The sequence below is a fragment of the Netta rufina genome (assembly GCF_964035555.1).
Source record: "Netta rufina genome assembly, chromosome: 3".
NCBI classification, from domain to species: domain Eukaryota; kingdom Metazoa; phylum Chordata; class Aves; order Anseriformes; family Anatidae; genus Netta; species Netta rufina.
The window spans coordinates 30,943,933-30,957,990 of NC_140125.1; the positions used below are offsets into that span (position 1 = coordinate 30,943,933).

The 14,058-nt window shown below is 42.0% G+C and overlaps 1 protein-coding gene across 1 annotated transcript in view; it reads left to right on the forward strand.

The window, feature by feature from the left end:
• Nucleotides 1–6,143, forward strand: part of KIF26B (kinesin family member 26B) — a gene marked incomplete at both ends in the record, with an annotated part of 290,212 nt that extends 284,069 nt beyond the window's left edge. Inside the window, 3 exons of the mRNA XM_084283885.1 lie at nt 3,367–3,569; nt 4,882–5,032; nt 5,995–6,143. Coding sequence (XP_084140011.1) covers nt 3,367–3,569; nt 4,882–5,032; nt 5,995–6,143 — 503 coding nt within the window. The remainder of the gene's footprint in view (nt 1–3,366; nt 3,570–4,881; nt 5,033–5,994) is intronic.
• Between the last annotated feature and the right edge of the window lie 7,915 nt (nt 6,144–14,058).

The window sequence follows — 14,058 nt, forward strand, 5'->3', positions numbered from 1 at the left end:
TCCTTTTAGCTTAATTTTATCCTGGTCCATCACTGGCAGGGCTGAACCTGCCGAACCTTAATCAATAGCTCCCCGTAGAGCAACTGATCTGTTGCTAAACCAGATCTTGTAATCTGTGGGTTTTCAGGGCTATTTCATAGTGTGGTTATTCATGCTCAAGCTAGGCTCAGGAGGGTTTGTTCTGAGTTGTGGGTTTGTTCTGAAGCTCTGACTTCAAGCTAAGTGAAAAATGTACCCTGCCTTCCTGCAGCTAAAGGGAGGGAGTGGTATGCTGCAGTTCCTACGGAGCATTTTATTTATTACCCAGCCAAAATATAGGGCTTCCTAACTCCATCACATGCTAGCAATAAATATGTGACTTCAGATAGGTATTTTCTGTGAAAATGGAAAACTGCGTGCATCTGAGCAGTTCAGTTGTTGCCTCTGTGTGTTGATACGGATGAGCGAGCTGTCAGCTGCTTTGTGACACACTCTGCTTAGGCTGTATCTCCTGCCTGATCCCAGTTAATGTGAAACCAGAAAAAGCAGAGACAAAATGGAGAGGTCAGTGCCAGGAGTCTCCTGTCAAAGACACCCTCGTTTTCTGTGCCTGGCCTAATAAGCAGCCTATTAATCAGTGCATATTTAAAATAAAATAGATTCAGTTTTGCCTCCCTACCAACGTGCAGGTCTTTCCTTTCTCCCAAAGCACTCTAAACCTCAGATAAATCATCCTGAGTCAGTATTCAAGGCTCAGACAAACAGACTTCCCTCATTCTGCCTTGTCTCAGCCTCACACGCAGCCATACAGCTGCAGCGGGGCAGCAAGACCTGTGTGGTGTCCCCTGTGTCCCTCAGGGGATGTGGTGGCTTCTCCAGGCCCCCAGCAGGTGATGCTGTGCCCACCTCAGGCAGCTCTGCCCTGTTGCATTGCCTGGGTGTGCTGAGAGCCATCAGCCTTGCTATGTTGTGATAGCCCACAGGCTATCCAAACATGAGCTCTGACTAGGAAAACATGATGGGCGTATGTTAGTGTCTCTTGCCACTCCTCTGCCTCTTCACCAAAAGATTTAAGCTATTAGCCTCATGTTGGACCCCCCTTCTAGCCCCCAGGCTTCTGTTTCTCATTGAGCCAAAATAGATGCAAAAGGGAACTAAAAGCAAAATCATTTACCAGCATCCCTGTAATTCACACCATGGTGACATCTGTTTTATTTTGCTCCAAGTGAAAGCCTGATGGTGTTCTTGTGGCAAGGTGAGTCAGATTCATCCCCCTCTCTGGGTGAATTGCTGTCAGATGAAATTTGGAAGACTACTCCTGTGAGAGACCATGGCCAAACCCCTAAAAACTGTTTTTAGAAGTAGTTAGTGCCTAAAACCTTTTGGTCTCGAGTGACACTTGGGGTGCACTCAGAGCCCTTCACATCCAGCCAAGCAGAGGGCTTTTTTTCCAGGAGGGGCCGAGCCCTTTGCAGGATCTGCCTCTGCACATAACAAACAGTAATGGTCTGCCACCCTGTCCCACCTACCCTCATGTACACAGCTGCTGTCCCCGTTTGGTTGCCTCTCTAACATCACGGATGAGAGTCACCCTTAGCACTACAGTTTGTTGATCTGTTGTTGTTGCCATTGTTAGCTGTGCTGGCATTGACTTCCAGTGGCTGTTGCAAAAGGTCTAAAAAAAATGTGCTTGCTGGTATTTAAAGGCTTCATTTGTTCTGGCCTGGGCTCGTTTGCTGGGCTGCAGCTTGACTAGAAGTACAAGTGCGACGTGTGTCATGGGGTGGGCAGGGCAGGTCTGAGGCCATCGGGTGCAAAGGGCTGGTAGAGCTCCCTGTCTGTCTGGCTTGGCTCTGCTCTCCTTTTCTTGCATAGAGTTATCTGATGCATTGGAATAAAAACTCCGTAGACCAGGTTTTTGCAGGTGGACAGCAAGATAGACCAACCCTTCTCCATGTTAAAGCTAGCATTTACAGGTTAATTGCAGGTTGCTGTGTTCTGGTTTCTAGCAAAGACTGCTGCACTTGGAAATCAATGGGACAAAATGTGGTAGTTTGCAAAGTCAGCAGAGATTGCAGAAAAATAGACTCCCATGAATGAAACCGGCCAATACGTTGTTACTTATAAATCCAAAAAACAAGTAATCAATGGATTTTTATTTTATTTTTTTAGCTTTCATTGAAGCACAGAGTTGGCAGACATGTTGAAGCTATTTGCAAGCAAGTTTCAATGAATGTAGTGTTAGAGATTCCTGTAAATGATTGTATCTTGTTTTTAAAATAAAATCTGCATGATCATTCTGCATCCCTTCCCTGCTGGCATCAGTTTTGTTCCTGCAGCCAAGAGAGCCAGTTAATAGTTTCATTCAAACTTTCTGGCTCTGGCTTTTGGTTTTGGTTTCTCCCATCCCTTCTATTCCTGCTGTCTCCCAGGGGAGAACAGGCAGGAGTTGTCAGCCACAAAACTCTTATTTTTTCTGTAACCCAGCCATCGCTCTGATTGTACTAAACTGAGCAGGGAAATGTAACCAGTTGTTTTTCTTTTTTATGTTGTGTGTGTCTGTTCTTTCTCCCAACAAACCATATGCTCAACTTCCCTACTGCTGCCATCAGGCCAGTGACGTACTTCTTCTCCCTTGCTTTACCTGAGGCCCTGACTTGGCAACTCACATGGCAGATGCTTTCCATATGGCATAGGCTTTATCAGCCATGGTAAATTTTCAGCTATTGCAGTGCTTTGATGCGCTGTGCTGGTATTGTAAAGCAGAGGGGCGTGCGTGAGCGCTGCTCCTGACTCATGCACAGTGACGAACCCTGCTGCCAGTCCGTTGTTCTTGCTGCTGTCTCACCCTTCACCAGTGCTGGAGTAAGAGTATAAGTGACAAACATTTTAGAAAAATGCTGTACTAAACAGAGGCAAGACTAATGTAGCTCTGTGGCATCCACTAAGCTTGGACGTACTTCGTGCAGATATTTTGTCCTCACTGGTGCTTTACTGCTGTAGCTGCTCTACAGGGCAGTTACAAAGGACTGGGGGGGCATACCGTCACTCAGCCCCAGCACAGTATGGAACTAGGGCATCAAAGAGCTTTTTTGTGCTATGATTAAACAAAAAACAAGACCACACCTCCCCTTGAGATGGTCCAAGGAGAGGCTGGCTAATTAATGCTTGTTCTTAGGCTGTAGGAGCCAGTGCCAGTGGAGCGAGAGGAAAGCAAAGCTAGCTCAGTTGCAGCCTGCAGCTCTGGTCCTTCACTGACATACCTGCATACACCAAGACCTGAGCAAAGGGAAGCAGGCACAAGCTCTGGAAGCTTTAGGGTGCATATGGCCTCTGCGGATCAAACCTGTGTGTGCTAACGCAGCACGGCAATTTCTGCATTTGCAGGCTCGCAGAGACGGAGGCTTATTCCAGCTCTATCCCTTGACACCTCTTCCCCTGCAAGGAAGCCTGCCAACAGCCCCGGGGTCCGCTGGGTGGATGGGCCCCTGCGAAGTGGACAGAGGGGGCTGGGGGAGCCCTTTGAGATCAAAGTCTATGAAATAGATGATGTGGAGAGACTCCAGCGGCGACGAGGAGGGGACAGCAAGGTGAGTGCAACCCCTGTAATCTGTCTGCCTCCTCTTGGAGGGAGGAATTCAGATCATGCAGTCAGCAGTGTGTAATATTATATATGGTTAATTCAATTGGCAGAAAACCCCATATCTCATTTAAGAGCAGTTGTAACTCAAGTTTCATCTTCTTCAGTGGCAGCTAACAGACATTGGTCCCTTGTATTTTTGTCCCTTGGTAATAGTCTTGGTGGCTCCTGTGTTCCAGCACCTCCTCATGTCTGTCTGTCCACACAGCAGTGGTGCCTCAAGTGCTTTGATGAGATTGTTTCCAGAATAGCTTATTTCTTCCCACTAACAAAATTTCTGTTCCCAACCTCACCCATCAAAACTTAAAAGTAGGCCAGAGAATTGTACAGGTCAGTTCTTGAGAGGTATGACTGGGAAGAGGATCTGAAGTTGGTGGTTTTACAATAACCACGTATGTAGCCTTTTTTATTATTTTAAGGCATTTTTCCCTCATAGACTCCCATCATTTGGTTAGGCTATTAATGATGTTGCTGTCTGATACAGTTTTACATGGGGAAAAACATCACTTTTTGGGGTGGTGTTTCCACCCTCACACAGGTTTGGAGGAGGCTAGTTCTGGTTCTGGCACCGCTCCCACCCCAGTAAGGATAGCACGGCCCTCACCTTGAGTTCCTTACTGTACATCTTGATGGGCGCCACTACGCAGAGGTCCAGTGAGGTCAGACAGGCTGCCTCTGGACAGCACTGCAGCCTGTGCTGTTACTGTGCCCCTTATCTTTACAGAAAATACATCTTCGTTATTAATGACTGTGAATTGCTAGAACTTTTCACAACAACATACTTGTTTTGCTTCAGAATGTTTTAAATTTGATATTGCTACCAGTTTCCTTATTTAATGATGTGACTACTGCATTTCTCATGCACCAAGCACAGAGATATACTTAGTATTTTAATACACCAAGCTTTGCCTCCTTCTCCCAAGAGCATAGTTGTTTCTTAGCTAAACTTGTGGTGACAAAATCCAGAAATGTTTTGCTACAATTAATCTGATTTCAAGATGCTGTCTGTTATTAATTATTATGGTTTATTATTAACTATCATTGCAAAGTCTTCAAAGCTCGCTGATGGAAAACATCAAAATCTAACAAAAGCAATAAAAATAAAACAGATGATAGATGATCTCGTGTGGTAATTCGTATGCTTGCAGAGTAAATGGCTCATTGTTAGTATTATTGATTGGAAGATCATTTAGCTGAATGGATCTGGGTGTTTCTTCATCTCTTCACCTATTCCTTCCCTGCTCATTTTTCCTGGTTGGCAGGAAGTCATATGTTTCAATGCCAAGCTGAAAATCCTGGAGCATCGCCAGCAGAGAATCGCTGAGGTCAAGGCCAAATACGAGTGGTTAATGAGAGAACTGGAGGTGACGAAACAGTACCTGATGCTGGATCCTAATAAATGGCTCAGTGAATGTAAGGACATTGTTTTATTGCCTGAACTCATAGGTGTCCTTTGGTTTATTTCACTGTGGGGAGGAAGGGGAGCAGAAAGGTTTGCAGAGAATGAGATGTGAGCTACTGTGTTTGTAAACTAGAATGAACTGACATATGACCTAAAGGCAAGATTTAGCTTGACTGTATTTCTAGAACTAGTCCCTATAATTCTTATTAAATGTCGACAGTAGAACTGAACAATCCTTTTTGCCTGAGAGCTGAATGTTAAAATGGTACAGCATTGTAGTGGTGAATGTTGCCATTGGTAGATAAATGTTCACACTTTTCAGTCCACATCTACTGAAAATGAGATTATTTTTTTTTTGGCATCATATCACTCAGACATATGAGCAATTTTGTAAATCTGCTCTTCTACCACAGAATAACACCGTGAAGCAAACTTGTCCCTTGGCACTAGTGGGCTTACATGAAGGATGAATTTGGCCCATTCTTCATTACAATATATGTGTAAAGTTTAGTGAGCTTAAAGGGCATTTACATTCAAATGCAGAAGGACCTCAGTACCTTGAGGGAAAAAGATATTCTAGTTCCTTGTGGGAGCAAAGGTTCACCTGAAGGCTACTTGTGTTTTGCCCCGACTGGTTTCCTCACAGTCAGCCATGCGGTTGCTGGAGGAATAGTCCTGGTGGCTTTGCTGAAGGAAAGATGGAGTATGGAGTATCCTCTGCAGGGGATGGCAGAGCATATTGCTCAAGAAATCATCCAATGCGATCATAACAATATTTTTCACTATCAGTAAGCTGACGAGCTATTTTAATAGCCATTATATAGAAAAGGCAAATTTTAATGGCAATAGGAAGCCAAAGATAATGCTGTATACAGTACCAATGGGTTTGAAAGCTTGAATTAGATTTGTCTCTCCCAGTAACGAGTATTGTTTTTTTTCTACTTTTTCTACCTGTGTGTTTTCTTTCCTACAGTTGATTTGGAGCAGGTATTTGAGCTGGATTCTCTGGAATACCTGGAGGCCCTGGAATGTGTGACTGAACGTTTGGAAAATCGTGTCAACTTCTGCAAGGCCCATCTCATGATGATCACCTGTTTTGACATCACCTCTAGACGCAGATAAAGAGCGAACCTCAACAGAATTTCAATGGGCATCTCTGCCATCCTCCTTTTCCCTTCCGAATAGCATCCCAAAGACAACAGAATGAGGATGAAGGTTGGAGTCAAGTCTCAACTGTGTGTATGAGAGATTTGCTTTACTATACGGAAGAGTAGTATAAAAAAAAAACAGGACAAGCATGAAAAATGGAGATATAAGGATGTTGATTCTGTTAGCCTAAAAGAGCACTTTGAGGAACCTTTAAGGACATGTCTGTAAATAAGAACTGCTGGCAGAAGAGACTTCTTTCCCTGCGTTAGCTGAGGGAGGAGGGAAGGTGGTTGTAGGACTTCCACAGAGAGGTTCATTAAAAGAAAACCTATCCAGAAAGACTGTTTAAGTGCCTTGCAAATCTTTATTATCCAAACATTTATGTTCATACTTTCTTGTGTACAGATGGTGCTAGTCAAGAAAAGAAAAAGGAAAAAAAACAAACACACTTTTGAAATGTATTTACAGCTTGTTTTTCTCTTGGTGTTTTCTCCTATTTCAGACTTGCTGTTTCTAAGTAACTTGTGTTTGTAGAGATATTTCCTAATCAGTACAACATATGAATAAATGTTAACTGTCTTTTATTGTTACCAGAGTAAGGCCACTCAAAGAGAAATTCAGCTTTTCCAGATAACACAAATATTTCTAGCAGTAAGCAAGGTTTGCTTATGTGTTCTTTTATACTACCTTCCACCTTAGAGGACACAGTAATTTTCCCAACCTATAGATTCTGCAACATGTGAGAGAGAAGAGGTGACGTTACGGTGAAGTTAATATCTTTTCCATTTGTTTCAATCCCCATAGCTTGTTTTCTTGTTCATGTATTTTAGCTTTGTACTAGCTAGAGCTATGGATGAGGAGGCCTAGCTCTCCTAGCTCCTAACCCTCTTTTCTGGGACTAATAACTCACTGGAAACTTACCATTTAGGGTGATTGTTCCTGTACTTATCAGTCCAAAATATCAGTTCAGTTTATTCTGTCTTCCTTTCTATAACTGATAAAATTTAGCTTTGCCTCTTTTTGATACACACAACTGCAAAACATGTTTTGGCAGCTTTGGGTCCCTGGCCTGGTCTGTCTGTAGTCACAGACATACCTGAGAAGTGCAGGCTCTGTTCAGCTCAGCTGGTTCAGAAATAAAGAGGAGTCCTCAGTGAGCGAATATAACACTTCAGGCATGTTATAGAAGTGCTATCTCTATTCCATTCCAACCCTCTTTCCATGGGCAAGGACATCTCCCGCAAGACCATGTTGATTGTGGCATTTTCCTAATCAACACCTCCCTTATTGGAGCAATGACAAATTTCACATTGACATCAAAAGGATGAGGGTCTGGGCCTCAGTGCATATCCAAATGTTGTACTTGTTTGCGTCTTTATCTATAAACGGTATGTGGGAAGGAACATCCTTTGTGTTACTTGAAGAAGTGTGTGAGATTTGCATTTTAATTACGAATGAGCATAAATAATTGTTTTGTTGTATGGGTTTCTTCTTCTTTATATTAAAATAAGCCCATTCACAAAAATTCTTCTAGCATACACTTGCATGACCTTCCTGTTGCTTATGAGAAAATAAGAGCAGCATTTAACATACTCAGTATGCATCAATTCATGAATTTATTGTTCTTAAATGCAGCTCCTCCTTTGCCTGCATCAGCACATTAATGCCATCTTACAATACGCCAAGCACTAACTCCCAGTGGAAACACTCTGCAAAAATACTGATAGATTTATATAAGGGTTACCTGAAAAAAAACATGTACCTTGTATGTTTGCCCTTTTTATCAGGATGGACCAAAATTTATTTGTGAAGCCAAATGGATTACACCAAGGATGCATTTGACACACTGAAAATTAGGTAGTGAAAGAGCAAAATCACAGTCCTTACAAATATTTTATCTATGAGGACTTAATTATAATGACCATTAACACTCATAGAATGGCTCAGGTTGGAAGGGACCTTAAAGTTCCAACCCCCTCTGCCACATAGCTCCTATCACATATTAGTATTCATATACTAAAATCTATAGTAATCTTTTTTTTTTTTCTTTTTTTTTCTGTCAGTGCATTTCAAAATTTGCCACTGTAATACTGTAATTTTGGGAATTGTGGTGGCTTAATGCATAAAAGGGAATGTAAATTTGCAGATATTTGACATCTGTGGAACATTTTCTGTTAAAATAGCTTTTTACTTTAAAGTTTATATTATTATACTTCAAATATCTTCAAAACAGATAATTAAAAGCATCATGACCTTATTAAAATTGCTTTTAGTCTGTAGTAGCCAGCATTTTACAGAAGACTCATACACTTCTGCAAGTCATCCAGGAAATCCCATTATTTTAGCAATGTAATAACCAGTGTAATGCCGCTTTTATCCTGTATTTTTTAAAAGGCATCGTTACCCAAAAGACATACCAGCGATGTGAATGGAATCCTTAATTGTTTGCATATTCAGAAATCAATCTCATTTCCCTGGAACAGCTTCAGTAGGAAACAGCGGTGTTAACGCAATTAGGCCTGAAGGTTAAACCTTTGTTTGCATGTGCAGCAGAGGATCACGGTTCTTTATTGTCAGGTTCTGCAGTGAGCGCACCAGCCGTTAGCTTCCATTAGAGGCAAGTTTCAGGCAAGGGCAGATGGGGTAGTTTGGGCCTAATTCTGAAAACTTTTCATCTTGACATGCTTGAATATTATTTCTACGAGGGACAGAACTTGTTCTATGACCCCAAATTCAGGTGCAGCCTTAAACTTGGCAGTTTGGCTGTGATCTGAGTCCAGCCATCCCGTTGGTCCCTGTAAGCATCGGCAGCGGGCAGAAAGCCTGGGTCATGCACCAGCCAGCTCGGGCGCTCTGGGTCCCTTCGTTTTGTAGAGCATGTGGGAGAGCCCTAATTCCTGGAGCATTTGTCACAGCTGCATGTGGCTTTGCTCCCACCATTCATGCCTTGTATCAGCTTCAGAATGATTTCTTGTCAATTCATTCAGATCTGAGTAATCAGAGGTACTATTTTGCAGAAGGCAGGCAAGCAAACCGATACCCAAGCTGTCCTTTCTTAGCACTATCCCGACTCTGTCCTCATCTCGTGTGTTGGTATAACTGTGTGTAACTCTGTGTGGTGAGGCACAACAGCATCAAGAGTTATGAGTTATAGCCGAGTAAACCCAGTAGTGAAGAAAAGGAAGAGTCACCTGCCACTTGTTTGGTATTTATTGTGCTGCCAGCTGTACGGTTGAAGAATGAGCTCCTCATTTATTTGATACCCTGACACAGCCCTGATTTTGCCTAAAGGTCACGCACAGGTTTATCACTGACCATCCGCAGGCTTCAATCCATGGTCTGGGAAGACTCCCAGTATCACACCATGCAACATCTGAAACTTGCAGCTACATAAAATACTTACTAGTAAAGAGCAACGTCATACTCCTCTGACACAAAGCAAATTAAAAGTGAAAACTACAGATAATGTATAGGTTTTTCTTTCTTTCCCTAAACATGGGAATTATAGAGGCAGAAAACCTGGAGTAATGCTGGGATTAATACACATCAAAATAGACTTGGTCCTTTAAAAAATACTTTTCTTTTTCATTTATCTCAATAGTATGGTTTGTCTTAAAATAGCCACTATTATCTGCACTGTGGAATTCAAACTTTATGACAGCTGAAGGAAGTGTACTTTTTGACAAACATTGCCTTTTACAAATGTTTGTGATTTTGTTTTGTTTTGTTTTTTTTTGAGCCAACAATCATCAAAACTGAAGGGTAGTATATACATACAGACAAATGCATACGTACGTAGCCTGAGGGAGATACCCCCCCACATATATTATTTTGGAGAGGTTGCATAGCTATTCACAAATGGCAAAAGCCCCACTCCCTCCCTCTTCCGTGTAGTGCCCGTAAAACCTTTCTCCTGTCACTCAACAAGATGAAGCTGACTTATGCCACAGTACAGGAAAAAGGCTTGAAAGACTTCTGAAGGCTTCCTTTAAAGGTCCTTTATTCCCCCTGTTCTGCATCCTATAGGCCAAGTTGCTGCAGTTCCCATGTTGAGGCTGTTACTGAAATGTTCAAGTCTGTAAAAGTAATCCAGATGAACTACTCTGTATTTCAGGGTGTCACGAATTGAAGGCAAGATAGCTCATGATCATTGCTGTTAAACACAACAATTTGAACTTACACATGATGCGTACACCCTAGTCACGTCAATTAAAAGCCTGGACGATTAACTCCATGGGAGATAAAGCTTCCTGTCAAGTCCTCATAGATTTATAAATTGTAACCTGAAGTTTTTGTGTTGCAGATGACTATCCAAAGCAAATACTCTAATAAATGGGGGGTTTATTGAACCTCTGCTTCCTGTTCATATGGGCAGGATGGTCACACAGCATCAGGGATGCAGAGATAGAGCAGTTGTACCACTGCATGCTGATGAGAGTAAATGATGGGAGTAAATAGCACAGAGAGGTGGTATTTCTCACATCCACAGGTGGGTGACATGTCTTGCTTAATCCCGCTGTCATCATGGTCCTTGTTTTGCTACCCCATAGGCTTCTGCATTGCTGACACACAGCAGTTTTTGGAGACACAAGGCTGGATGTTGCTAGCTATTGCAAGACTTGAAATAGGTTTCCAAATAGCTATGGCAAACAAAACTGTGAATGATCTGTCAATCCAAAGTTAATTATCTCTATCTCTTGCATTTATTGTGCGCTCATCACAGGTTATCTGAGCTTCCATACCTGCTCTTGGAAATAATAAACCATTTTACTATTGGCTTTATCTTTTCTTCTTTCTTCCTCTCAAGCAAACTTTTTTTTTTTTTAAAAAAAAAAAGGAAAGAAAATTAGTTTCCCTTGAAAATGTAGCACCCTTATCTTGACCCCTTTGAAGTCAATATGGATTTTGCCACCAGCTTCACTGGCAGCAGACTGAGGCTCACTTACACAACATTTTGAACACAAAGGGCATGATTATTCATCAAAGAATGGAGGTGCTGGCAGTGAAATAGTAACAGTCATCAATAATATTTCAAACTATCTTCAAAACTCTCTCAGACACGAAAAAATATACAACCCAAACCTTCTTACTTTGAGTGGTCCTACTTATATATTGAGCAAACTTTATAATAATGGTTAAAAATGGTGCTTGAGGCAGTTTCAGCTATATTACATATTCTCTATATACTATAGATATGGATTGTATTCACCCTTTCTATTGTATATGTATGTGTGTGCATATTTACATCTAGCACACATACATATATGTTTTATGTATGCATAGATACTAACTTTTCTGTTTGACTTCTTTCTCTCCCATAGCTGAAACTGCTGGTTACTAACATCCACATCATATTCTATGTATGAAGGATATAATTTATTTGTAAACTCAGGATGTTCTTGTTTTATAGAGTTGCTTGTATTTTATAATTTATTTACACATCATGGTTGGAAATGCTTATCTAAGTGCTATGCATTGAAGTGTATGTTTGCTAAATCCATTTCACTCTGTCCATGGCTATGTTCTTTCTCGTTATAACAATGGTATAAGATAGGGCTAAGGAGGAGACAAAATGATGGATACATATCTTGTGCTGGTCCCACCAATGGGTGATTCCAGAAGAGGATGTATTAGTAGTAGATATATATATATTTTATCAACTAAATTTTATGGGGAAAAAAAAAAGAAAGTAGAAAGAACAGCATGAGGACAAGTTCAAAATGTGGAAAGTCACAGCCATTTCCAAGTTGGTCAACAAATGCATTGAGCCTTTTGCCATTAAAATTGTAAAGTTTATTGTTTGCTGGCTTAAAAAATATCCCTTTTGTGGTATCTGAGGTGTGAAACATTGTCAAAAATATGATGTCTGGAAAAAAAAATCAAACTATAGTGGCATTAAATGTTTACTTTTATCTTACCGATATATCTGCCTCCACCTCCTGACTATTTCACTTTGGATGAGAACATTTGTCAGATGGCAGAGAAGATGCTTGTGACCAAACACACGATAAGATGTGCTGTTCATGAGAGTGAGCAAGATCAAACCTGAAACTAAAACACCCAAAGGGGTTCTACCATGCAAGCATTGCTGAGAAGCAAATTCACCAGAAAACCATAAGGAATCACAGGGTTTGACAGCAATGGCAGAAACACTGCAACCAAGCACGGCACCATTATCCTCTCCCCTGCTACTGTCCAGAAACAGAAAGCAAGCACAGTCACCAGGCCCAAACTGGTTGTGTTGGTACATAAGCTGGTTATGGATATATGCCTCTTCATATTAGCAGTGGTTGCTCAGTTGGCATTTGTAAGCAAGGGAACAAAATTGAGACCAAACAAATGATAACAATGTGTTTATTTATCATCTCTCACTACTGCATCAGATTTCCCTTGCCCACTGTGCAGGTATTTTATGCAACACGAAAGTAATAAAAAGAGTTTACATCCTTTCCTCCAGACACATTACATATAGCTCAGGTTCAGCTGCCCCCTGAGCTTCTGCTAAGGTGTCTGCAATTTCTGCTTGGCTTTTGCTCACGTTTATGGTGTTCCCTATTGATAATCGAGAGTGCCTCGCTTGCAGGGACAGACGTGAATTAGCTCTCCAGGCAAATCTCAAATGCCCATTAACCATTGGGTAAGTCCCAGTAAGGACACTGTGCTCTTTCCATTGGAAGAAAACAAAAAATCCTATTTCTTGTGGAGAAGACAAAAAAGGAAGCAATTTAAGATCTCCTTTAAGACACATGGTATGCTGGCAGATGATTCTGTCACATGGCCTGCTTTAGGAGGGACATGTTAGCACACTACAAGCCTAAATATTTGGTTGATACTTTGGTGTGCATTTAGATAGTCCTTCCTTCTATGTTCCTGTGTCAGCCCAGTGTCAGAGCCACCAGTCACAGTGGCAGGGGATGCCATCACCTACAGTGACCATCGCTTCTGAACAAAATAACTCCCAAGGTGGCTGCAGAAGTGATGTCTGGCACACAGTGAGATGGTGTGTGGCAGAGAGAGGCCTGAGGTTCTTCTCTGCCAGCAGCAGACCCTCTGACTCCAGTACAACTTCAGCTGTTGCCCCTGGGCCAATGAATTTACATGCTGGTGCCTCTCCACAGTAGCTGCAAATGAAGATAAACGGCTATTTCTTTCATCTGTGGGCTGTTCAGAATAGCTCTGATTTGCTCTAAAGAGCTAAAAGGCTTATTGCCTATTTTTGAGGTAATTTATCTTCATTGCTGTTATCATGCAGCCACATCAGTATTAAAAAGCCTGAAGTGCCTTAAAGTGACAAAACCAGAGAAAAATGGGTTAGAGCAAGACCTACTCTCTGTCTGAGGCAGAATTGGTGGCGAGGAGCTCTATACAAGCTGAAAAATAAAATCAGATCACTGTTGGTCAGTTCTGAAGCCTTAGGGAGCTCAGTGCTACACACCTCTGGTTTGGGGCAAGACTGACAGGAAAGGTATAAGGCACAGAGAGAGAGCAGGCTGGTGACCTGGTGTGGCATGGCTGAAATGGCTGGTACCTCTTGTAAGCTAACGTCTTGTCCCAGCCATGCCCAAGTCTTACCTTGTATTTGAAGCTAGTAACTTGCCAGGCTGAAGATACATTGCAGGGGAGGGTTTAGCCTGTAAACCTGATGGGGATCCTGAGTAAGCTGCCTAACTCCTGGAAAACCTGGGGAGAGGAGCCAGTTGCTGAAGCTGCTTCTTCTCCCACACCTGCCACAACGCACTGGGGCCCTGGGCTCTCACCTCATTTTGATCGGCAGCTCTGGCTGCCATTGAGCCACTGAGAAGTGAGATGAGGGAGGGGAAAAAAAAAAAAAAACAAACAACAACTCGCTCTCTCTCAGACAAGCACAAAATTAATATTTAGTTCCTCT